The sequence below is a fragment of the Psittacula echo genome (genome assembly GCF_963264785.1).
Source record: "Psittacula echo genome assembly, chromosome: 6".
In the NCBI taxonomy this organism is placed as follows: Eukaryota; Metazoa; Chordata; class Aves; order Psittaciformes; family Psittacidae; genus Psittacula; species Psittacula echo.
The window spans coordinates 29,784,435-29,807,756 of NC_137743.1; the positions used below are offsets into that span (position 1 = coordinate 29,784,435).

Genomic DNA, 23,322 nt, shown 5'->3' on the forward strand with positions numbered 1-23,322 from the left:
AAGCAGTGCTTGCAGCACCAACTGATTTGAGTTGATGAAAATTTGCATTGCATTAGCAGTGAAAAAAAGTAACAGATCTTAGTATGAAGAGTACTGTCTGCTTCTGATAAATCTCTGCAGGTCATGTCAAATAAGCACATGATAACGCCTGCACCCTGGAGATTATGTAGCGATTTCAGTACTTTACAAGGGAAATAACCCAAATAAATAGTTTCAGGGTACTCTGTGGGGGACGTGCATCCACTGGACAAAACCACCTTTTCCTTAGCTGAGGGCTGGCTGACTCCCACACTGGTTGTCTCAGGGAAGAAACAGGCCACTGAACCCAGGTAAAAGAACACAGCTCATTGCTGGAGGAAGGGATGCGACTCTGTTCTCATCCTTTTTTTATGTGTCCAGTGGATTAATGAGAAATCACAATTTGCCAGTGCCACTGAACAGATAACTCATTTTCTGTTAAGCAGTATAGTCATGACATTAAAGCCCTCCTAACTTGCTTTATTGAAAGAACAAGGAGTGCTCTCTCATCTTTATATTAATGAGGCTTAAATTTTTAATGTGACATTGAGCCAAGTGTAAGCCAGCAGCGTGGGTGTCTTGCCTTATCAAAGTCCCAAGTCAGCACACTCAAAAGATGAATGATGCCGAAAGATCTTTCAACCAACCCAAACTACCAAACAAAGGAGGAATAACAGCCCTGATGAATAACCCAATAGATAAAAAGGAAAGGGAATGTTTGAACAATCAGGGGGTGTGTTATTAGGAAGGAGCTGAAGGAAAAGAGTACACAGCAAGATCAAATGTGATATTAAAACCCAGCCTAAGATACAGAATAGTAATAAAATATTAATCGACAGAGATCAACTACTCAGAAAAGATGTACACTGCCTGGCACTGATAAAGCAAGAAGAACTAGTGGAAATCAAGCAGAGGTTTGAATCAGCCACAGTCAAATCCTCACTGAAACAGATCAGATTCTACTGTGACAGAAGGAGAAGGGTTATCCACTTTCAATGTACATACATGCAGGGCTGAAATCATAGACTGAAAATTAGCATGAAATAAAAATAGAACTTAGAAATTGTTTCAGATTACTAAATATTTGAAACACTGACTATCCAAATGGATCATCAGAAAAGAACTAGAAATATAAGAAAAAAAACCACCCCCAAAACCAAATTCAGCAATGCCCAGATGAATAAATGAGACAGAAAGAGCTGGAAAGAATCCAGGACTTTTAATCTTCATTAGATAAAGATTACTGTGAATGCAAAAAGAAGCACTGAAATAGACATAAATGGAGATGATATATACAAGCTATAATATTTGTGGCCTGTTACTTCAAAGGCAAAAGATCAGCTTAAGTATTTAGGACAGTACTGTGATGCAGAACAGGACAGAGAACAAGATAAAAGTGGAAGATAAAAAACGTGGGGTGGAGAATACAAATAGGGAAATTTAAGGAAGAACAAAGACTGATGAAGAGACACAACAGAATCAGTTGTCCCGAAAGATGAAAAGGATTTAATGTGTAGCTTGGAAATGTGGAAAGGGAACCCATGAGCCGTAGTATGGAATTAAGTCAGTCATGCCATAAGGAAGACAGATGCAGCATCCTAACAGAGAGCGCAATATCTGTACTTGTGCCTACACAGCAGAAGGCTGTTTTGCTGCAGGGTTTTGGAGGAGTACTGTCACCGTCTTTCCTACTTGAGATTACATCCCACCCATTTATTCTTCTACAGGGAAAACCCTTCAAACACAGAGATCTCTTCAGCAGCTCTTTGTTAAACCTCGTTTGTATTCATTGTTTTACAGGACATAATGGAAACACACTGTCTTTCTAGGCGGGTTACAGGTCTCTCAGCACTCTAGAATCCTACCTTGAAAGATAACATATGTCAAGTCATGTGAAGCATGCTCCCTGCTGCTTCTCTTAGGACGTGATGGACACAACAGCTTTTGGTCATCAGCTGCATGCAGTAGACCTGCATTTAAGCCCAGTGCTGCTGCAGTGCTTGCCTCTTCCTTCATGGCCTCACCATGTCAGGGGAGAGGGGGTGCAAATGCTAAGTTACAAGCACAGTGATGGTATGTGAGACAGATGCCAAATAAGTGACTCTTGCACTTTGTGCATGAGATTTGGCAGTTCTGAGCATATACTCAGAATAGGGAAGCAGAGCTACAACTAGAAAGAAATGCAGTTCTCAATGACTTTTATTTGCATTCTGTAAGGATGATGTGATGGTCCATTTTGGATAATGGCTCATAGTTGTGAATCCACAAAAATAGCTGAGCTTTAAGGAAGTGAAGACAGATTGGGAGCCTGTCACTCTGGGGTGGAGAGGGAAATTCCAAGTGATGACTCACAGGTCTTCCCTAACTTCTATTACTTTATTCTTGCAGCAAGAAGGACAAAAGCTGATTACTACTAATCATTACTGTGGCAACAGCTATGCATAAAAAGTGCATAAAAAATAAATTTTTCATTGCATTTGGGTAATGTAGCTTTCCAATCGTTAGATGTTAAATGAGCTTAAAGACACTTTAGCAAACAAATAATTTCATAATATGTTTCACAAGGCATATTGGGTCATCTGAATCAAAGGTAACAACACCTCAGTCCCATCAGCTGAACATTACAGCATCCAAATATCTTGCTTCTGGTGACATAGAGAAGCTGGGTGGAAGCAGTTCCACCACCACTGGCAGACTGGTCTTTGGCAAGACATTTCACCTTTTCTCCATCTGTTTCACCTGCTCCTTTTGCCTTGTCTACTGAGATGATGTTACGGTTCTCCAGCACATACGGTAATGGAGCAGCAACCCTGGTTGCCTACCTTAGAAGCATACGCAACTGCTACCACCAATTTTTGCCTCGGTTGTCTGGCATGTCACTGCTTATACTGTGAACGCACAAAAACTATCATATACTTTGATGACAAATGACAGCAAAAGACGTTAAACTCCCGAATGAGCGTGTAACACTGTGGTTAATGTTTTATTCCTTAACGTGTGAGAGGCCTCTAGGGGGCAATGCAGCATTGATGTAACTGTTGGGTTTTCCATTGCTGTGCAGGCAGTCTGGGATCTCCATGCTGCTCTTCAGTGCTCTGCAACTCAGGAGACCTCAAAAGCTACAGAAAGAAATGAATTTGCCATCTGAGCACTGCCTGTGTGGCCTACATTATTCAAACTACAGAGTGACCCAAACGAGGTTTCAAGATCTAGAAAAAAATGCTGGAAGTGAATAGAAAATAAAGGTCCTGTAAATAAACTGGCAGAGTGAAGTGACCTTGAAGAGCATAGCACACTTCACATAAGAAATAGAAGATAACAGAAACATTCAAAGTCTTTGCTGGGAGTTGATGTACTAGCTTTTGCACAGGACAAGAAAGAAAATTATGTTTCTTAATTTGGAAATGAGAAGAGTATGAGAACTGACAAGGCAAGCAGAATCATGGAAGAGCTGGGTAAAGATGAGGCAAACAACTGTGTACTGCCAGGTGCAAGAGCTGCAACTAGCCATCCTCTAAAATATTTCCATGATCTTAATCCATGCTGCTTATAAATTGTATTAATCCTGTGGTTTGTTTTTAGTAATAAATTAAAATGCACTGTGAACAGAGAAGGAAATGCTGGGATACTTCAGTCTGTCCCACAAGGGATACAATCTGAATAAGACAACCCCAACATTCCACAAAAAATTTCACACTGGGAATAAAATAATGGAAATTATCATGTCCAAACATTTGTCTTTAGCATCTGTGAAGAAAAAAAAATTAAAATTAATCATAAAATACTCTCACATTTTTTTTTTCAAATGAGACGAAGCATAGCTGGTTCATGATGTAAGATGTACAACACTAAATGAATGGATTTCCAGAACTGCTGGTTCTGCAGTTTGCCAATTGCACCCTTCAGAGAACAGAGAATTTTTATTAAACATGCTGGAGCTGTTAATTATAATACAAAAGGTGTGAAAACTGGAGAAGAATTCAGAAGTTGATGGAAATTTTGTATGTTCAGCCACTGTCAGGATTTGTGTTTATAGAAAAGATACTCACAAGATGTAGCAGATAACTCCTATACTCCACATATCCGTTTCATATCCGATAGGTTCATAGTTTATAACTTCTGGAGCCACAAACTCAGGTGTCCCAAAGAGAACTTTCAGAGAACCTGCATTTTCTGTGAAGAATGCAAGAGAAAACATTAACTGCTACACACAGTTTTTCTTTAAATAGAAAAACCCCACAATTATTCCACAGTGACATGAAAACCAGTTTGGTTTCATATTTGTGACTTTGTTAAAGATCCTTGTCAGAAAAAATAAATCATGCTGGAACTGCTATTTTCTTAGCTGGTGCATGTATAGCAATAAAGAATTATTTATCTTATTACATAGCACTGTACAAAGCACATAATAAGAAGGTTCCTACTTAGGGAGTTTCCACAAGACCAAGTCTAAGAAAGAAGAGAACTTCTAGTGTTTAATTCAGATTTGTATGTCCTGAAGTACAAAAGTGTTTGACCCTTCATCACTTTAGCAGTTGCACACGAGGACTTAAGGATTCCAGTGTTAGAAAGAAACTGAAGTTTTCACAAATAATCTAAGATTTATCAAAGCTCAAGGATCTGCATGGTAAAGCTTAAGGATCATGTGGTAAAGAGAAACAGTAGTGACAAAATTATAATAATAACTATTTTAATCCAACACATTTTTTATAGTTTAAACAGGAAGGAAAATCAATACTGGGTTGCACGTCTCTGAAATTGGAAGTGGCACAGGTCAGTGGTGAAACAAGAAAAGCAGCAGACGACACACACCTGTCAGATCACTGCCTTGTCAGTAAAACTGGGCTGGAGCCTGCTCTCAACACCAGGCTTGCCTGGTGGAGCTCCAGAGTGGTGAAGGGGTATCTCAACTGCTTAGTCATCAGCTGCCACTCCAAACTTCTATTCAGCTGGCCTGTAGTACAGGTGTCCTACAGTTGGCTCTGCTTAAACACAATGTGGATGCTTCTAAAACGGTCTACCATGAAGCTAATGCTAGTAATACGAGCTGAAAGAATGAGGTCATGGGACACATGAACTCGCTCTTTCTTGTGTTGACCCACCACTATTGTTCTACTGGAAAATGCAGTGATGAAGGTGGAATAACCTCTTTATAACCTAGTATTGCCAGTTTAGGCTGCCAGTGTGCAACTATGAATGATATGTCTAACTTGTAGTCATAGTGCGAAACACAAGTCATTTAGATAGAAATTATTTAGATGATGCAATTATCAATTGCATTATGTTTATCTTTTGTGCAAGAGTTGCATCCAGATTAGGCACAGTAGAATCACATTGTGAGAAATCATCCCTTTCCCTAAGAGATTATAATCTAACAAAAACAGATCTGAATGGGAAGAATAACAGATGTAACAGATTCCAATCCTGCTTTTGTTAAGGTTACCACAAGTACAGAAATTTCAAACTCTATAATCAAAAGAAAAGCTTAAAAAGACCTCAAAACCCAGCAGATCAAAGTTTTGAGAAGACTACAATAGAAGCTACTTGTCCACAACACTGGAGCTTTGCAGAATATTTTTATTTACCAGCTCTTGCTCTCCCAAGTTTTGCAACATAAATGCTGATCCCAGTACTGACTCCACATCTACAGTTACCTCCACTGAAACATTGAAAGCTGTTCAGCCCTTTCATAAGAAGTAACCATATGCCCAAGTTAGTACTCTTTCAAGGTATGTAAATCTCCATCTTACCAGATGAAAATTGAAGGTTATGTGAGATTAATAACTTGCCTAATAATTGAACAGCATGCTTGAGACAACTTTAAACCACTACAATGGTAATTCACTCACAGTCGTGCCAGTTTCACATTTTAAATGCTGTGAAATCCTTGCTCTTCTCAGGTATGGTGATAGTAAATTAAATGTAGAAACCTCATTTTCACACATTATCCCTGCTTTCAGAGACCTCTCCATGCAGAAAGTACCCATTTCTAGAGACACAGACATAAGAAAGCCAGGGATCAGTCCCAGGAAACCCCTGGGCCATCCCATGCAAGTTCACCAACATCAAGTCCTTCCTGCCAGATGTCTGACTAGCCTTTAAAAAGCGCATTCAAGAGCTGTTCCACAATATCCTTACATTCACGTAACTAGAATTTTGTTACCCCCCCACCCAAAAATAAGATCCTTTTCCTAATATCCAGTCTAAACTGACTTAGCCTAAGACAAGAGCAATGTCTTCTCCACAGTGTGTATGTAAGTAAGAAGTGAGAGATCACCCTTCCTTTTCCAAGCACAGACGGGAAGCCTGAGATCCCATCTTCCCATTTGCCTTCTTTTTAGGTCAACACCTACATTTTTTCCCAACTGACCTTATGAAAAATTATTGAAATTTGTCACAAAGAATCTATTTTCTGAAAGCTTCATCATGATCATCCAAATCTCAGGCTCAGATTTTTACATCCAAGTTTGGAAGCTTTTCCGTGCACTGTGTAAACTACCATGAGCCACTGTGTATGCAAAAGGCTGGTGTATGAAATGTGCTGCCCATAGGTCAGAGAAATATTTTTTTTGAAAACATGGCATTTGAGTGCAAGCATACAGCGTGAAACAACTGATACAGTGTTTCTGTGTATAAATGAAAAAATAAAATAATAGACCTTTTCAATGCAATAATACGTCAAATCTTTACTCAGCCGTTTAGAAGCTGGTATACAAGTAAGATCTCTGTTTGGATATCCCTTAGTTCAGATAGAAAGCTGACAAGCTAGCTGGAAAGGGGTGCTGAAACTGTGTATAATCAACTGATTAAAAAAAATCTTTATAGTACTCAAAACCCATTCCCTTTTCTCCTCAAGAAGTTTATCTTAAACAATTTTCTGCATGTGTTCCTCAGCACACCAAAAAAGGTCAGGAAAATATCCCTCTGCAGCTTTGGTATTTCCTGACAGTTCAAGAGAACTAATTAGCTGCAGGAGATGACTGCAGAAGGAGCTGACTCTAATTCCTTTAAAACTGATCAAAACACTGAATATTTAGAGGCATTAATTTGCACTAGTTACAAAAAAGTAAATCTCAGAAGTGAAGTGCAAAATCAGACACTGTTCCCTTCAGCAGTCCATTGGTTGAGCAGTTTCTGCTCAGTCAGGGTCAGCTCCATACTCTGAGGGTCTGAAACCAAAGCCAAAGTGAATTTGACTGCTAATTTCAAAATCAGAAAGGCTGAAGGAACACAAGTGGAGGAATGCGCCCTCAGTGCACTACATAAGACAACTGGCAAGAAGAGGGTACTTTGTGAGAAGTGTTTTGTCAATTTTTGCAAGTAAATTAAAGAGTAGAAATTGTTTTCTACTTTTGGAAAAAATCTGAACTGTTACAAACATCTTCATGATTAACACAGTGCTTTTGCTTTATGGGCATGGAATGGGAGGACACCTTCTCTTCCTACAGAAATGCCACACGCACCAAGTTATCCAGAATGGCAGGCTGATGAAAGAAACAGCAAATGCCTATAATTTAACTTTGCAAGAATTATCAACATATTAAGCCAAATGAATGTAAATTATAGTAAGATCAAAATCTGTGGCAGTGCCCATAGCTTTCATCCTTCTACATCAAGAAGAGCTATTTATAGGTTAGAGATTTACTACATGTCATGACTGCAGCAGCTCAGCAGCTAGTGTCAGCCATGCAATACCCAGTGATGCCACAAGATTAACAGAAAAATCGAAAATGGAAATTAACAGGCTACTGAAAATAGGATCTTCCTTTTGCTAACTGTGGGTTGAACTGTGGTTTGAAGTTGAAAAGGTAGTTGAAAAAATTCCTGTAAAAAGGCCATTCTGTGGTTACGTTGTATCTCTTGTTGAAATCCACTAAGTTCAGCAGTAAATACATATATGGGACATCATGGGATGAAATCTTTCACACACCTCTGATAAAAAAAGTGCAGCACTGGAACTTACTTAACACTTCATCTATTTCCTCAACAAGAACAAAATCCAGTTCATGCTCCCAGAAAACTATTGGTTCCATGCTGGTGAAGGAACATAAATGGCAACAATATCTCTGTTTTGTTGGTTTTCTCTTTTTAATGAATGAAATAAACACCTTATCTCAAAGCTCGCAGTGTCCCTGAGACCAAGATTCATGCAACTTTTGGAGTTGAACATCATCTAAAAATCCCCTATTCATTCATCATACCATTTTTGGTTTGTTTTAGTAAAATAATATTCTTGGGTATGCAGTAGTCTGTTACTAAGTGTGAAAAGAAATAGGATGAACAGCATGCAGGAAAGTAACAAAATCCAGACGGCTGTAATTCTGAACTGCAGTCTTACAAAAAACATTCATTGTTCTACTTTTAATAAGTATTATTTTGTTTAAAGAGGGATGACAAAAGACTACAACTAAGAATTTAGCTGTGGGCCCCTTTATGTAGAGAGCAGCAATTCATATGAGTTATTCCAATCAATTTAATGGGAGAACAGCCACAAATCTCAGCTCTCCCAGTGTGACAGGTTCATGAAGTATTTTGGTTCCTTTGAATTCATGGAATGATTTTTTTTCTCTTGTGAAAATATAAGATTTAAAAAAAAATTAGCGTGTGATGTTGGTAACGTTTAACACTAATAAACACAACTGGAGGGCTGCTTTTTAGAGCTGAATTAATGCTGAGCAATATGAAGAAAAGAACCCTTCAGGGTGTTTGGATTTCAAATTGCAGAGCATGGTGAAAGTCCAAAATGGATGACAGGAAGCAGCTAAAAACAGCTTAGGAAGGAGAGGAGCTTGTCAAGTGGAACTTCCCCCTCAATCCATTGCATTATTTTTAAGTAGCACTATTTTATTTTATAATTTTGAGCATGAACAAAACACAGGTTTTCATACAATTCCTCCCTTGTTTAACATCTCAGGTAATACTTTCCTATTTAGGATAAGAAATGATAAAACTAATGGGGAAATGTATATTGAATGTAATTATCCCTATCTGAAAGGCTTCTAGAACATCACCTTAACTCTTACTGATACAAAATTTCAAGGATTTGTAGTATTAATGAAGATCAAGGGTTTGTTCTATTTTTTACAGTTAAAGAGTTAGTGGTTTATGGTTTTCTGTAGCAACTACAGGAAACATTGCTACTACTCTGTATTTCATCTTGTAATGTAATGTACAGGGATAGAAACAGATAAGTAGACCGTATACACTTCACTGCAAACTCCTCTTGCAGATGAGGTGCCCTACCCTCATTCTTAAATATCTTCTTTTTCTCTTTTCTATTTTTTTCCTAAACCCTTTATAGGAAACATATCTGTTTACTCTTTATATATAAAATATACAAAATAATATAACAGGAAGTATTAATTACTATTTGTCCTGCCCTTTTCCCCATGTCATATTGAAATAGGTAGAAAAGTCATTACCTAATCTTCTTGCAAGTCCAAAGTCAATGAGTTTGATACTTGTACCAGTCTTGTTGACACACATAATGTTTTCTGGCTTCAAATCCAAGTGGACAATACCCTGCTTATGGATGTACTGAACTCCTTCTGAAATCTGCTTCATATATTTAATGCACTCTCTCTCTGTCAGTTCAAAGTCTTCATCAATGATTCGTTCAAAGAGTTCTCCTCCAGAAACCCTATAAAAGGCAGAATAAAAAGAGGACTTCTGTAGCATTTTCATTTTGGGAGTAATCAAACTATTTCCTTTACAGAAATACAGATAATTCAAGCTTGCATTAGTCACTTCAGGACACAATCTGTGTTTTATAATGGCATTTTCCATTCACACAAGGATCATGTATGAAGAATCACCTCCTTTATGCAGTATAAATCAATAGATTTTCTCCATTCTGAATCTCTTTCCCAGATTAGGACTATGAAACACTCACACTGTTATCCCAGGCAGGGATGTAGCTGGATTTACATCTGGCCTTTAGGATTCAGTCACCTGCCGTTGGCAGTAAAGTGTGTGCCATATGATTGTCACCCTGCTGACGTGTTTATACACTGCTCAACTCACTGCTTCCTTTCTCCCTATGTTCCAGCACTGCAAAGTGCTGAACCCAGGACAGCAAGTAACATAATTAAAAAAAACCCTAAAATACATGGGATGGGTCCCAGGGAAAGAAGACAAGACTTCTATTAGAGGAGCAAAAATTTGGGAAGAAGGGAGATTGGGAATGACAAAGAAAGGCTGAAGAAGGAAAAATTCAAATATATGGTTAATTGGAATGCAAAGCTTAAAGGGTAAATTATTGACCCAAGTGAGCTCAGAGGGAATTTCCTCCTTAGCTATGACAGAGCAAGGATATAACCCACAACTCTTTCAGTGCTGGTATTTTTAGCTGAGCCATCATTACACTCTTTATAGATCAAATCCATTTTTATGCTTATTTAAGATGTGAAATAATTGGTCTTTCCAGGGTAGAAGCTCCTGGATTAAGCTGCTTGTGGAACTAAAGCAAAATTAAGTCATGTGGGGGTTTCTTTGTGTGTTTCTTCTTGTTTGGTTGGTTGCTTTTGGTTTGGTTTGGGTTTTTTAAAATTCTGAGTAATCACTCAACTGATTTATCTGATTATGGCCAAAGATAGGAAATACTTTTTGTATGCAGCAGGTGAATGACCCGTACAAAAAGGAGCAAATGGTGAAGAGCAGCTTTGCTTTTAGAAATGCGGTCTAAATTAAATGCTTCATGGTCTTCATATGGCTTAATATTTTGCAGCATTCATGCTTATTGCCAAACGTAATTGCACATTTCAGTTACAGAAAGAAAACACACAACTGAAAACTGGCCTTGCAATGTTTGCAAGTTGGCAGGTATATGATTATATCCCTCATGTACTAAACTGAAATTGAAACATCTGGAGTTCTGGACACATTTCTTGCTTTGGCTATAAGATTTCAGAAAATATATAATTAGAAATGCTACTGCAGTTTCCTATTGACATGAAAATAGGAAGAATAGCATATGCTTGACAAACTGAGAGGCTACATTGGATTATAGCGTATATATAACATAAAGCCAATAATATGGTTAAAGCTGTTGAATAAATACCTCTAGTAAGTTGGAGATCTAGTATTTTGTTACTCCAGTAAGATATTAACAGTAAGGAGGTGTTTATGAAAGCATCTGCATGCAAAATGGTTATATATCTGGAGCACTCTGTGATTTCAAATGATAACCATCATAATACTAAAAAGTACCAGCTGTTTTTTTGACTATTTAACACAGAGAATGATGACCTTTTTTCCTGTAAAAAGTGCCATACTTTTCACATCCATAAAGCAAAAAAATTTCAGAAGTCGTACCATTGTTTCAAGCACCACTTTTTAGCATATTATTTGGAAATTAACTACTGTTAATAAACGTGCATTGTTTTATCCTTGGATCGTTAGACCCTCTAGTAGCATCATAGATTAAACTGCAATTGCATTTTTAGAATGCATATTTTGTATTTATATTCTGAGCCAAATCCAGTTTAATTTTTGCCAGGTTAGGAAGCTGAAATGAACCAACGCAGGTTAGGTTCTACTTATATACAGAAGAAAAAGTCAGCGTTCTTCAGACAGTCACAACTAGTTCAGAATCTAAATCTCTCATTCTTTACTGGATTCTCCTCTTTTCAGTCTTCTCTAGATGAGGTCACAGAGGAAAATATTCCTGTCTATAGAGTCACAGAATGCACAATTTAAAAATATTTTATTAGAAGTTTTGGTCATGAAGGAACAGTGAGAAGAATCTACCTTGGAGTTCCCCAGGGCAAATACTCAACTGCATTTTAGTAAATCTCACTTCAAAAAAAGATAAAAACCTTAGTGACTGGTGCCAGCTTAAATCACACCAGAGGAATGGAGTTTGCTACTGATTTTTTTTCTTTAATAATCTTCATTTGCAATACAATAAACTTTTAATCTATGCCAAATTAAACTAACTTTCTGAAGTATGTAAAAACTCTGAGGCACTTAGCTCCTGGTGCTGAATGCCATTCACAACATCCTGCTATTTTTCAGATGTTCTTTTTCCACTGATATGCTTGTTGCGGAGTCAGTATATTGCTAGATTTGAAAAGGAAATGCCTGAGATTTGTCGCTGATTTCCAGCAAAAGGCAGATGGAGTGGTTTCCAAGGAAAAGCACATCAAGGATTTGAATCTTTCTAGTGTTTGATTTTAAATGAATGATGAAAAATTGTGTATTTATTATAAATATGAAATCAAACAGTATAAAATAGTGGCATGAAAAATATTAAAAGAAGAGAGGATGAAGTTCAAAAAGTTTTGAGAAATATATGGGCATAAAATTAAAATTAAAATCTTAGGATAAGTATCAGTATGAAAAATCCAAAGGTGCTCTTCATTAACAGTGGAGGGGGAGCTGCTACATTCCAGTCACTGCTAAAATCTGTTTTCAAAGGAGGCTGATGGCAGTTGAGCTTGATTTATGTGAAATCTATGCATTTAGACTCTGATGGGAATAAAGAAAACAATTTGGATACTAAGAATTTTTGAAGGTATTTTCCACAATTTCTTTGATAGTCAAAGAATTAGTAGCTTAACAGCAAAACCAGAAATGATCTGCCTGTGGCTCTCTAATAATACAGGTTCAGTTGCTGTGCTGGGACTGTGTCAAACAGGTATAGAGGATGCCAAGAGTTACCTGACACAAAGATGTCACACAAGCAACTGACTGCCCAGACCTGCTCCAGAGCAGGGACAGACTGCTACTACCTGCCTGCTGCTCGAAGAACCATTTCTCCTCCTGTCGACACTAAGGAAAGTTCTTTGTGTGTGGGTCAAAAGCCAGAAAAGGTGGCTACCGCAAACTAAAATCACACCCTAGTTAGACTGGTTAACAAAATCACTTTAAATTAGATTGCATTTTTCTATATTTTTAAAAGTAAAACCCCTTTGTTGGCAGGGGGAAACTAATGGAGTGTGAAGCCATATGCTATTCAAAACTCTTTATACATTTCCTTGTTTTCCATTAGGTCTGCCAGATCCCAATTCCAAGCTAAGTAGGGCTCTCTTCCCTTACCATCAGCAGCTTGCTCAACTTCTGAATCTAAAAATAAAACCATTTTCTTGCACACAAGTTCCAAGGTTGTATAATGGAGATCCAGTCTCTGAAATATGCTATAGGAGTTTGCACATAATCTAGGCAACTGCCAAGCGAGCAAAACAGACATACAGACTTTTGCTTCTAACAATTTATATCTTATTTAGCACTTCCAGCCAGCAAAACACCTGCTGCTGCTTCTTGCAGCAGACAGCACTTGAAGTAGATGTGGCAGCAGAACAGTGACTAATGTAATTTTTTGGAAAAAAACCATCAGCACGGATCAGGATTTCATTTTCTTTCCAGCTGCTACTGCCACAAGTACTGGAGTCATACAAAGCAGGTGAGTTATGGATGATGTAAACATTGGTCATGTTGGTCAATATTGTTTATGAAGTCTGACCATTAGTTTCCATTCCATGCTGTGCTTTTCTTATAGTGAATTCTGGTGCATGAACAAGTTCTGAACCTTCTTTTTGTTTTGATAAGTAACTTCCATTTTTAAATACAAAGATACCCAAGTCAAAGGCCTGTGAGGTGCTTAACAGAACTGCTTTTGTGGTGCTTTTCTGCTACTTCCCACAGTGGTGTGGAATAAGTAGCTCAAGGCAAATGATTTCTGGGAGGTAAAAAATAAGTGTTGCTATCTTACTCAGCAAGAACAAGACAACAACACAGGCTGTCTTCAAATTCAAATTTACATAATTGTATAGCTTTGGATGAAGAGTGCAATGACTTTCAACTAAAGGAGAAATTCCCTTCTACAACTGCTACACCTGGACCATCATGGAGAATCTGTGCATTGACATTAGGGGCAAATCAATTCATGTTTAATTAGGGGTCTTTTGGTGGGAAACAGTCAGTGTAACCAATCTTCCTGCATCTACTGGTATAGACTTAGAATATTCACTGTGTTCATCTGAGGAGATTTTTTAGACAGCACTCCTTTATTATAAATGATTTGCAATTGGAGTATTTATGTTGTTGCAGAAAAACCACATCAGACTAATCCTTCAAAGTCTCTTAAGAATATAAAAACTGGATATAGAACTTGATGAAAACTAAAGTGTTCCTAACACCTCTTGGGCATTATAAAATTGCCTGACTGAATTTTTCATGGAAATTCAAATATATTGTTAGAATGTAGCTTAAATGTTTGCATTCCCAAGCACATCTTTCTTACTAGCTCTTGCACACCAACATTCAGTTCTCTGCACAAGACAAATTACCAGTGTTTAAGTAAAATTTGACATGAGCTTTTACAATACATGTTCAGAACCGCCTAAAGAAAAAAAAGATTTAAACATATATTTGGTTCTAAATGAAAGCCCAAATTGCAGCTAACTTTTTTCTCTCCCCTTCCAAGTTGGCAATAAAAGACTGAGCAGCAGAAAAACACCACAGGTACTTTAAAAACCAAACAAACTAGACAATAAAGGCTGTAACACATCTCTCTTATTTTTAAGGGATACAACACAGATTCACTTACACAGTTTAAACAAGTTGGATAAGTAATTGGAGAAAATTACAAGATGTAAAAACCATCCAGCCCCTGCAGATCCTGAAACCTTTGACAGTCCCATATCTGGGTAAGTTGCTACATTTACACAATTATTTTCAACATTATTTGCTTTGTTAGTGTGATCTGCTTTATACTTACATTTCCAAGACCATGACAATGTTGGCTTTTTCTTCAAAGGCATCTACACATTGAACAAGTTTTGGATGATGTAGACAGTTCATGATGCTGATTTCATCCCTTATGTTTTCTTTCTCCTTAGCAGAATATGCTTTGAAAAATTTTCCTGCCCAAACTTTTCCAGTCTTCTTTTCAACAAGCCTAAAGACTTGTCCAAATTTCCCCCTGAAAATATACAACTATTTCCATTAAAAGTTTTTGCAATGTATGGGTCACTATAAATAGCAATATTTTACTAAATATTCCAGTACAACCACTCCATTCTGAAATAAAAATGTCTTCATATCAAATACTGTTCTGTACTGATTTTGTGCAGAGTAATCTGCAAGAATTTTTGAATGAATGCCACATTTAGAGACACCCCACTATACCAATTAGCAAGTTTTATACAAGAAGGTTCAAAAATTGGAGTCCCACCAGGCTTTAATTCATGTCACCCAAGTCTTTCTGCACAGAGCTTTCTATAGGTCATACACTCTGGAGGGGCAGCAGATAGGAGACAACTCAGGGGCGGGATATTGGATATAGGTGAAATCAGAATCAGAATGCTAGAGGCTTCAATACTATTATTTCACATGCTGCATATGTACAGCTCTACTCCTATGATACATATATCAAGATTTATTAATGGTAGCATAGAAGATCCTTTGGCCTTCAGCACCACCAGCAGCACAAATCACTGAAAGATTATTGTGGCATGCAATTCACATAACCATGAGTCTGAGCACTGAGAAACACAGCCAGGCTAATCACTGACCTTCACTGAACAATACTGTTAATGCTCTTGGGATTTTGACCACTGTCAAAAGAGATTCTAGCCCATGGGCAGGATAATCTTATTACCACTAATGGATATAATGGAAATTCAACTGCACAATGTGTACCTTTTTTTCAGCTAGCTTTTAGAGCACTGAAAACCGAATGAATCGTCTAGCATTATTCATTTGTGGGCTCCATTCTCCTTGCCAGAGATGTGCATGGTATCTATTTAAAATTATCATTTAATAGGAATAAAGGATGTTTGTGGAGTTGAGGCCAACATATGTTAAAACCTATTTTTACTGCGACAGAGGAGCCCCATTGGAATGTTGAAAGTGTAAGACACCGTCAAAGAATGAATGCACATGATCTTTATAATTGACTGGTAGCCTTGGAAACTCCATGTCTTTAAAAGCACAGCATAGTACTTACGATCCCAGTCTTTCTTCAATATTATAGACATCTGAAACTTTTTGTTCAGTGTTGATAGTAACCGTCCGATACTCGACCTCAGTTTCTTTCCCTTCTATAAATAAATATTAAGGACCATGATTAAAACCTCCATAAAACATGAATGGAAACACAAGATTTGCATTTGTCCTGATTAAAATATGAATTTCTTACCATCATCAGATAGCTCCACTTCATCCTCTTTAAGTTCTATGATGAAAATAAAAAGACATGAATAACTTATTATGTAGGCTATGGTATGTACATAACACAGTCAAATTATCCACGATGACATGGGCATTAACTTCATAATTAAAATCTCTTCAACACTTCTATTTGGTTACTGACTACACAATCACAGTCTGGTCACCATTTCTTGATAAATCAAGTTGATGTGTTTTGCAGTACTTGTCTATTATACTTGCCTACTAGAAACAGCAGCATACTGAATCAGTTCAAGGTCATTTAATAAGTAGCTTTAGGAATGCCTTAGTGAAATAGAAAATGAATTCAAAATATTAAAATCAATGACAACACTTCTGGTTCAATGGCAGATCCTTTTCCAGCTTTTATATGCAACCCGAAAATAAAGCGAGTCTTTACATGAAAAGGTCTCCTGCAGAGCATCCAGACAAAGTTTTCAGGCTCAAGATGGCTACAAACTTTGGACAGCATGCACTTTCCTGAGCATGGCTGAATTTTGAAATCCCTGATGTCCAAATGGAGCCTCAGTTCTGCAGACATACTCAAAGATAGGCAGAAATGTTGGCAAGCTCAGTGGCATATGGCAGAGTAAAGGCTGGCCTGAGTGTCTTGATTTTAATTTTTAATTTTCATGTGCACGACCTGTCAGTAGCACTGGTTGTGTGTTGTTCTCTATGTTGCGGGCAGTATGAGGGGAAATGGGTTGCAGCTGGAATGATGTTACATATTGCTTGCACCACTCAGGCTTGCTCCTAAGACCTGTGGCTATAACCAGTCATTTGAAAAGCTGCAAAGGCAGTTGCACAGTGGCCTGTAAAATCCTTCCTTTAGCTGCTGAAGTTGCACTTTGCCATTGTAGAGTGCAAGCCTAACCGAGTGATTTATCCTCACTGTGTCAACAGATTTATGTTTTGAAACATTAATGCAGTACTCTGGATGCTGTTAACTATATTATAGAGTTGTATGCAGAAGCTGAGAAGAAAACAGCAGAAAAAAAGGGTGCAAGGTGAGCAGATAGCTGGTCTGATGCATGGGCATCGCTTTTTCACATCCAACACATAATGCTGCATCTGTATTCTGGTAGCAAAGACAAGCAAGTAGGTGTAATCTGTTACTAAAGCCTATCTCTCTGTTTTTCTGCATTTGCAGCCCTTGTATGTCCCAGCACAGACGAGCTGGTGTGCAGCAATTTACCAGAAGAGCAGGGAAGGAAGCAAGCCTTCCCCACTCAAGGGTAACTGTCTTCATCTTTCTCAGCTGGAAACCACACTTGCATAGAGCTCATCACATTTTCCTCCCCTTTTAAGGGCTGCATAAAGGAGCTGATCCCAACCACACTGCCAGTAGTTAATGTCTGCCAAATACTGATTAGACAAAGAAGTCAGTTCCCCATTCTGCAGTGACACTGTATTGAAGCAATGAACTAGAAACATTTTGGTCCACCAAAGGAAGCCTAAATTAGATAATTGGAACATATCTGAGCTTGGTAAGTGCTGAGTAGCTGTGTTAAAACCTTTCTCAGAAGTGAGTCAAAGGTACTGAATTTTCCTCAAACATGGCAATACCTACTTTAATCTGTTGTGACTTACAGCCTTATGTGAGTAGCTGTTTTCTTTAAATGCACAATGAAAAGTTAATCATGCCTTTCTTCACCAAGGTTATACTGAGATTGCTAATATGCACTGGTTAGCTCAGTATGAAAATCAGTAATCAGTCTTCCTGGCAGCAAAAGAAAATCCCTAGTTACTCAGATAAGTATTTACATAGATGGCAGGTTAAAGTCCTGACTTTGACAGGTGCGGGACACATGCATTTTCCACTGCCTTTAATTAAAGCATCAGTTCACACACTTGAAAAATCATGTTTTATATGACTTGCCCTTTCTCAATGCGAGCTGCAGTATCAAGAATTGAAGTCAAGAAGCGCTGGCATTGACAGCTCCAAGACAACCCACCCTCCTACGAAAAGAACACATTTTCTTTTCACTCAAAACAATATTTCCTTTGGTTTTGTTTGGGGTTTTTTTGGTTGTTTTTTTGTATGTATCACAATAATTCACACACTTTCTAGCCCTTTTCTGTTCAATCTATATCTCAGCCTTAAACTCTCAGTCTTAAAAATAGTTTGTTTGCTTTAGTCCAGTATAATTAGTGCTTGTTCTAGGAAAAAAAACAAATGTAGGGAAGAGTCAGGTCCCTGACTCTAGAAGGTGTTCGTCCTCCATCTAAAGAAAGAGATCACTGAAACACAGGTAATTTTATTATGAAGATCCAATACCATCTAGCTTCCTTTCAATTTTATTGCTGCTCTTAATGTTATTTTCCTCCCTTTGAAGAGAAGCTGCATCTTGATTTAGATCACATTTAAAATCTTTAAAATAGAAGGAAGTGATTTCTCAGAATTTAGCTCTTGAAGAGAAATATGGTTTGCTTTTGTTTGGAAATGTCTCTTGAGAGGCTTACGCAGTTGTGTGATGCTGCATCAATTTGCTATCATTTTTGTCTTGCTGTGGCAATAAAAGATAACATCACAAGGGCTATGTGAGACAAACTCCAAAGCCCTGCATGCATAGGTAAGGAGAGAGATATACAACATACAGTCCACTTCTCAAAGACAAATGGCAAAATACATTATTCCTGGCCTGGGCTTTTTGGTATGGTATGACTATCAAAGTGATCCTTGCACAATAGGTAGATGTGGGTGTGCAAAAAAAAATATTCAATATCTGGGTTTAAAAAATAATGTTGATTTTTGTGTGTGTTTAAAATTTTAGTACCAGGTTCCAAATAATTTCTAAAATGCTCCAGCTCTTCCCATTAGTCCTTTGAGAGGATCTTAAGCAAAAAATAAGAGGCAAAAGGTACTGAAAATATTTTTACAGGTATGTGCAACTGTAATTGAAAACCCTAAAAAATATTTTTAGCACTGATAATGCTGCAGAACCAATGTGCCTTGAACTCACAAGATTAGTGTACTAGGGGCAAAAAGACTGAGGAGCTCTATCATCACAGTATCACACAGTATCACAGTATGGTAGAGATTGGAAGGGACCTCAAAAGATCATCTAGTCCAATCCCCCTGGAATTTGAAGCACAGGGACTACAACTAAGTGTAACAGACTGAGTTTCTGCTGCATATTCAGTGCTTGGCTGACAGCAAGCGTATTTACTATTTCCAAAAGCAAATCTGGGGTAGTCTTTATGACTTGTTTTTCCATGGTGTGTCCAGTATAAACTGTAATGAATCTATCAGTAAGTTTCAGGTAGATCACCAAACAACATTTTCCAACTGGGCATGATCTGAATGTGTAACATGTGTGAAAGGTTTCATCTCCCATTACCTGTGCACTGAACTACAGAAGTCTGTCAGCCAGCACTCACACAGCAAGCCAGTAGTTGGAATTATTGACTACTTTCGCCAGGGGATCAGGCAGAGGTTTTGGATCCCTGAAGCCAAGTTTCCACACTGGATGCATGCAAAATTTAATGCTCAGACACACACACTAAGTCTGCAAGGGGACTTCAACACACAGTTGGCCTGAGCATTCATTGCACAGAGGCATACCTGAAGTGTGTACAGCCTGACCTGCTGGGGAGCTGTTAAGACAGAGCTTAATTGAACTTAGATTTATTTTTTCCCCTTCTTAAAAACTAACCTTCTTGTTTCTCTCCAACTTTTACCAGCTCAGATTCTTGACTGGGCTCGCTGATGCCATATACATTAGCAGCTCGCACGCGGAATTTGTACTCTCGGTCAGCCTGCAGGTCCTGCACGTTGAAAGAGGTGCTGCGGCAGGTGGTGAGATCTGTCCATTTGTTATCCACTGAGTTCCAGATCTCCACAGTGTAGGACTGCACTGCACTTCCACCATCATAAGAGGAGCCGTACCATGAGAGAGTGAGGGAGGAACTCCGTATGTCTGATGCGCAAGGTGTTCCAGCAGGTGGATCTGGTTTATCTACAAAAACATACGCAAAGCAGATTGGATGAAGTCATGAGGGAAAGAGGCAGGACTTCCATTAGGGCGTTACTGGCCCTAGGTAACAGCCTTTTTCTTTCCATGCCATTGCTCTGCTTCAGAGGTTTGTACTACAGGAAGAAAGAACAACTGCAATGCAGAAGGACATACCTGAATTAGCTGACATAGACACCCATTCTATATGGGCCTCAGCATGGGTTGTTCAGTTCCCTGGGCATCTTGGTCAGCCATACTGAAGCCTAATGCCCTTCACAGCTATCATTACAGAAACTATAGATACTATAATCAAATCTCCCACGGTAGTGGAAACCACTCCTTGGTGAAATTCCTTAGAGGTTTACCCCTGTAACAATCACCATAGCTGTGACGCTCTTTCTCCAGCTACCTTCATCTGCTTCCATACTTCAGAGCCACTACTAACTATTCACAGCCTCAGAATGTGCCACTCATCCAAATATACCTGGGTAGCAGAGATACTAATACCAGTTTGTTGACACAGAAACACAGATGTTGAAAGGTGATGACTTTGTCTGCTAACAATTTAGTGAACAACTTCACCTATGTGCAGTTTTTTGCAGCCTAGTGCAGTCCACGCAGCCTTCTCTGCAGAAGAGAAGACTGTGTGGAGACCTCATAGCAGCCTTCAAGTATCTGAAGGGGGGCTATAGGGATGCTGGGGAGGGACTCCTCATTAGGGACTGTAGTGATAGGACAAGGGGTAACGGGTTAAAATTTAAACCGGGGAAGTTTAGATTGGATATAAGGAAGAAATTCTTTACTATAAGGGTGGTGAGGCACTGGAATGGGTTGCCCAGGGAGGTTGTGAATGCTCCATCCTTGGCGGTGTTCAAGGCCAGGTTGGATGAGGCCTTGGGTGACATGGTTTAGCGTGAGGTGTCCCTGCCCACAGCAGGGGGGTTGGAACTAGATGATCTTAAGTTCCTTTCCAACCCTAACTATTCTATGATTCTACATCATTTAAATACTGAGATTTTTTAAATCTCTCATACATTTTGGAAATCGCTGGGAGGTGGAAGATCAAAGCTTCTGTTTATCCTCAGTTAGAGGCTTGTTCCTGCAGCCCTTATTTGCATGAATAGATCCAATATCACCAGAACCTGGTGTGCAGATGAGCAGTCAACCATGCAAACATTGATGCAACACAAACCCCTTGCAGTTATATGAATTTTTCAAAATCAGGTTTAATGATTACACAGTAACTGAAATGAATGTTTTTCTAGGGCAGAAGAATGTGACTTTTTTAAAAAAAACTACTGATTAAGAAACTCTTTATGGATGTTAAGTACTTCAAAAGACTTTAAAGGGAACAAATATCTTCCTTGGGAATAATCCTCTCAGAAGTAATCTAGCAAAACCTACAAAATAATGATGATGTTGATTTGGATGAACTACTGGCCAAAGGTTGAATGAGAAATCAAAGGATAAAATAACAGAAGATGAAAAGAAAAAGATTGATGAGAGTAAGATGCTACAAACAGTGGATACACTGGACATGGACTGATAAAATCCTTTCCCATTTTGATGGTTAAAACTGCTAATGGACATTAGCACTTTCTCCTTAAGAAAGGCAGAGTTGGCAAACCAGCCAAAAATACAGCCACATTCTCAACACCAGAAACATCCAAATGCTGAGGAAAACTGCTGTGGACTTTGATCAAGCTGTACTCTGGTGGACTATATACTCACTTGTAATTCTCATATGACCATACTCAAATTATCATCCCCAGGAAAATGACTGAGCAGACAGAAATAGCCACAGTTTGCCACAAACATGCCTTTAGTCCTTGGACAGAGGGGCTTCTCCTCTTACTGCTGTGGTTTTACTCATAGAGAGGGAAAATGGGGTAGTCTAATCTGATCAAGACAGTCAAATGTCAGTTCATTATTTGGAAGTGTGCAAGTTCTGCTGACCAATGATTTTCCTGCAAAAAGATTTTGTAATTCCTTTTAGCTCAGTTGTGATGGAAAATCCAACTTCCTCCACAACTTAAATGTAGTAGAAGATAATTTGCTAACTATGAGGGAAAAGGCTGGAAGGGAAGGAGATGGACACCAAGGGTTTGCCACTGCATTCCGTATGAGAATGTCCAGACAGAAGAAAAAGAGCCTGCTAGAACATAGGTTATCTGTATTCATTTTGGCACCACTTAAAAAGCCATTCCACTAGGATTCACTATTATATAGTACATCTCTTGTTAAACACAAATATCAGAGAGCAAGATGTCCTTAACCTCTGTAGTAGCTTACTGCCGTGCTTAGTTGTCACATTTTACTCACCTCATTTTCTGGCAGAATAAAAGGGACTTTTAACAAGCATGAATGTATAGTGTAGATATCATGAACTGAGTCACAGGGAAGTTAAGTGATTTGCCTAAGATTAGAAGGAGAGACTGTAACAAAGATGAGAACTGAATCTTGACCTCCTGGTGCCTTCCCTGTACTATCCTGTCCAGCTGCCTTGGAGTTGGAAGAAGTGAGAATTTAATGCTTACACCAGTCACAATATCAGAACCCTTGTACAAGCTACAGCAGCCACCAGAGAGCTGATTGTATAGCACACATGGATTGTGTACGATTTTAGTCTAACAGCAGTGATAGCAATCTCCTTTTCACTGCAAGCTGCTACCCATGCAGACCTTGTAGGGAATGATGCTAGCTCTGTCTCTTAAAAATCTGTACAGAAAAAGAATGTTTAGCTCTGTATCTTGTTTTCTTCCTATCTAATCATCATTGCATCATCTCAAGAAGCAGATAGAAGAACTTGGATAAGTAACAGCTGATTTATCCTAACTCCAAACAGAACAGAGCAATTGCTGATAGCAAGGGGAAAATAGCTTTTGAATAAAAAGTTAAGCCAGTAGTCTGTCACTTTACAGAGGCATCTGTTCAGGTTTGTCAAACCAGTACAGATTCTCTGACATGTGCTCTGCACACAGCTAAATCTGGACTGTATGCATTAGAGGGGTTTTTGTTTAAAAAAAAAAGAGAAAAAAAGAAAGTGTTATCTTGCTCTTATGCACTGAATGTTACATTGAAGGAAGAAAGAACTCACGCTTCTGTCTTTGCAGCGCACTGTCCTCCCGTGCAGGACATGAAAATATGGTCTCTGCTGACTTTTATGCCCAGAGTTTCA

General features: G+C 38.4%; 1 protein-coding gene across 2 annotated transcripts in view; it reads right to left on the reverse strand.

Moving 5' to 3' along the window:
• Positions 1–23,322, reverse strand: part of MYLK (myosin light chain kinase) — a gene marked incomplete at its 5' end in the record, with an annotated part of 215,674 nt that overhangs the window by 12,160 nt on the left and 180,192 nt on the right. For both annotated transcript variants that reach the window (XM_080620716.1, XM_080620717.1), the window contains 6 exons: positions 4,068–4,191; positions 9,441–9,658; positions 14,738–14,941; positions 15,968–16,061; positions 16,160–16,195; positions 19,845–20,147. In XM_080620716.1, the coding sequence (XP_080476842.1) occupies positions 4,068–4,191; positions 9,441–9,658; positions 14,738–14,941; positions 15,968–16,061; positions 16,160–16,195; positions 19,845–20,147 (979 nt within the window). The remainder of the gene's footprint in view (positions 1–4,067; positions 4,192–9,440; positions 9,659–14,737; positions 14,942–15,967; positions 16,062–16,159; positions 16,196–19,844; positions 20,148–23,322) is intronic.